The 2,396-nt window shown below is 49.6% G+C and overlaps 1 protein-coding gene across 1 annotated transcript in view; it reads left to right on the forward strand.

Moving 5' to 3' along the window:
• The window catches only part of LOC103584113 (protein FAM134A), a gene marked incomplete at its 3' end in the record, with an annotated part of 4,326 nt that extends 2,098 nt beyond the window's left edge, over positions 1-2,228 (forward strand). The window contains exons 3-7 of the mRNA XM_008565229.1: positions 501-531; positions 895-1,030; positions 1,442-1,526; positions 1,831-1,974; positions 2,134-2,228. Coding sequence (XP_008563451.1) covers positions 501-531; positions 895-1,030; positions 1,442-1,526; positions 1,831-1,974; positions 2,134-2,228 — 491 coding nt within the window. The remainder of the gene's footprint in view (positions 1-500; positions 532-894; positions 1,031-1,441; positions 1,527-1,830; positions 1,975-2,133) is intronic.
• Positions 2,229-2,396: the final 168 nt, after the last annotated feature.

Here is a 2,396-nt window from a genome sequence, read left to right on the forward strand (position 1 = left end):
GATTGTGGAGTCTGCAGCTAGATCGCCTGGGTTCCCTACTCTCTTACTTACCATGTATGTGACCTCGTGAAAGTCGCTCAATCTCTATTTCAGTTTCCTTATCTGTGAAACAGACACGATAGAATTTACTTCATAGGGATGTGAGGGTTAAATGAGTTAATGCATGTTAACACACTCATGGTAGTTCTTGGATGATAGAAGGTGCGTAATTATTAGTGCGTTGTTGCTTTTCTTATCTATATTACTTACTAAACATTTTGGAGTACCTGGTTTCCAGGCTGTGTGTGAGTTGTTTGGGATATAAATATGAATGAGATGTTTCTGTGTTTGAAAAGGTTAAAGGTTAAAGAAAGACATAAACAATAGCGTGTAATACTTCTTGCCATTGGTACAGAAGAAAGTGCTCTAGCACTGCAGAGAAAGGGCAACTATTTCTGCCTTGGGGAGTATCTTCCTGGGCCCCTACCACTCAATAATTTGTCCTCCTCTTCTATCTATAGCATCATCCCCAGAGGAGCCACACTCTGACAGGTGAGTGCAGGCCATCTCTTGAAGATAAATGCCCAAATCCTGTCTTGTTTGCTGGTGCCGATGTCACAATGGAGCAGGGCAGTGCTACAGCTTCTGCAGGCACAGGCCCCAGCAAAGTGAATGGACTGGTAGCAATCCATGGAGTTTGCTTGGTCCTAGGCTCCTGTATAGGTGTTTGTGTGCCTGCTCCTTTTGGGGCAAAGGGTTGGGTGCTCTGGAGTTCACTTCCCAGGATAGCCTCCTTTTGGGAGGTGGGGTTGTCTGCTTCCTTAGGCTAAAGATCTTATTGGCATTCTCAGAGGGATTTGATTGCCTAGGAAGGTGGTGTCTGAGGCCTCCAGAGATAATGTCATGTCTCCCCAGTGAGGGCGCAGGGTCAGGCGCCCGGCCGCACCTGCTCAGTGTGCCTGAGTTGTGCAGATACCTGGCTGAGAGCTGGCTCACCTTCCAGATCCACCTGCAGGAACTGCTGCAGTACAAGAGGCAGAATCCAGCTCAGGTAACCTCTCCTATGTGATATAATAGTTCCCTGCCCCATAGGGGAGTAGCAGTGGAAAGATGGGGGGAAGGAGTGATGTGAACTCCCTGGTTGGAGACCCTAAAGAAAGAGGCCTGGGTGCTTTCTTGAGGCAACATTGACAGCTAGTCCCTGATACAAGAAGCAGGCCTCTCTTCAGGGAATAAGCTCCTGATGTTCTGTCACTGTCTCCTGCCAAGGCAGAACAGTGTTTGATAGTGTCTCCTGCAAATCTCCTGAGTTGGTGGTTTTGGGCACTACTTGCCTAGACTGGATCATCGCATTCCTACTGCACATATTTTCCTTCCATCGGCTGAGCAGTAGTTTCTTACCCAGATGAGCGGGAATATCTCAGCCCACTGTTCTTCTTAGACTCTGTGCTCTCCTTTGCAGTTCTGTGCTCGAGTGTGTTCTGGCTGTGCTGTGCTGGCGGTGCTGGGACACTATGTTCCAGGAATTATGATTTCCTACATAGTCCGTGAGTAGGGTTTAGTCCTTCCCTTCCCAAAGCCCTCTCCTTTTTCTCTTTTCTTGGACTGACTCAGAGGGAAGACAGTGCTCTCACTCAGTTACCGATTTGTAGTGGTTTCCAGGAATGCTGTAGTGTTAGTAACAGTGGAAGAGTCATCCTGGGAGGAGGGCAGTGGATGTGGAGGGAACAGGTTGGCACAGCCTTGGGAAACAACTTCGTTTGCCTTCAGCCCTTCCTATTTAGGGACTAGTTGAATAAGAGCCCTCAGGAAATGGCATAGGGAGCTCTCAGTGGGCTTTCTAACCTATAGTGCTGAGTATCCTGCTGTGGCCCCTGGTGGTTTATCATGAGCTGATCCAGAGGATGTACACACGCCTTGAGCCCCTGCTCATGCAGCTGGACTACAGCATGAAGGCAGAAGCTGATGCCCTGCATCACAAACACGACAAGAGGAGTAAGTGGCTTCCTTAACCCAGGAGGGTGAAAATGCCAAGGAGGGCCTTGGCTTATGGTTTGTGAAATGCCCTGGAATTTAGATCTCCAGTTCTTTGGTCATGTCTGTCCCATATCGTTGTCCCTGTTGGTCACTGTTCTGTTGCTCTTGTTTCTCTAGAGCGGCAAGGGAAGAGCGCACCCCCAGGAGGTGATGAGCCATTAGCAGAGACAGAGAGTGAAAGTGAGGCAGAGCTGGCTGGCTTCTCCCCAGTGGTGAGGTCCAGGAGAGGTGGGGATGTCAAATAGAAGGCTGGGGGAGAATCTGTTTGCTTTAGATCTGCCATTTCTTGGGCCGGCCCGTGGCTCACTCGGTAGAGTGCGGTGCTGATAACACCAAGGCCCCGGGTTCGGATCCCACATAGGGATGGCTGGTTCGCTCAC

This window comes from Galeopterus variegatus, unplaced genomic scaffold (assembly GCF_000696425.1).
Source record: "Galeopterus variegatus unplaced genomic scaffold, G_variegatus-3.0.2 Scaffold44613, whole genome shotgun sequence".
Lineage (NCBI taxonomy): Eukaryota > Metazoa > Chordata > Mammalia > Dermoptera > Cynocephalidae > Galeopterus > Galeopterus variegatus.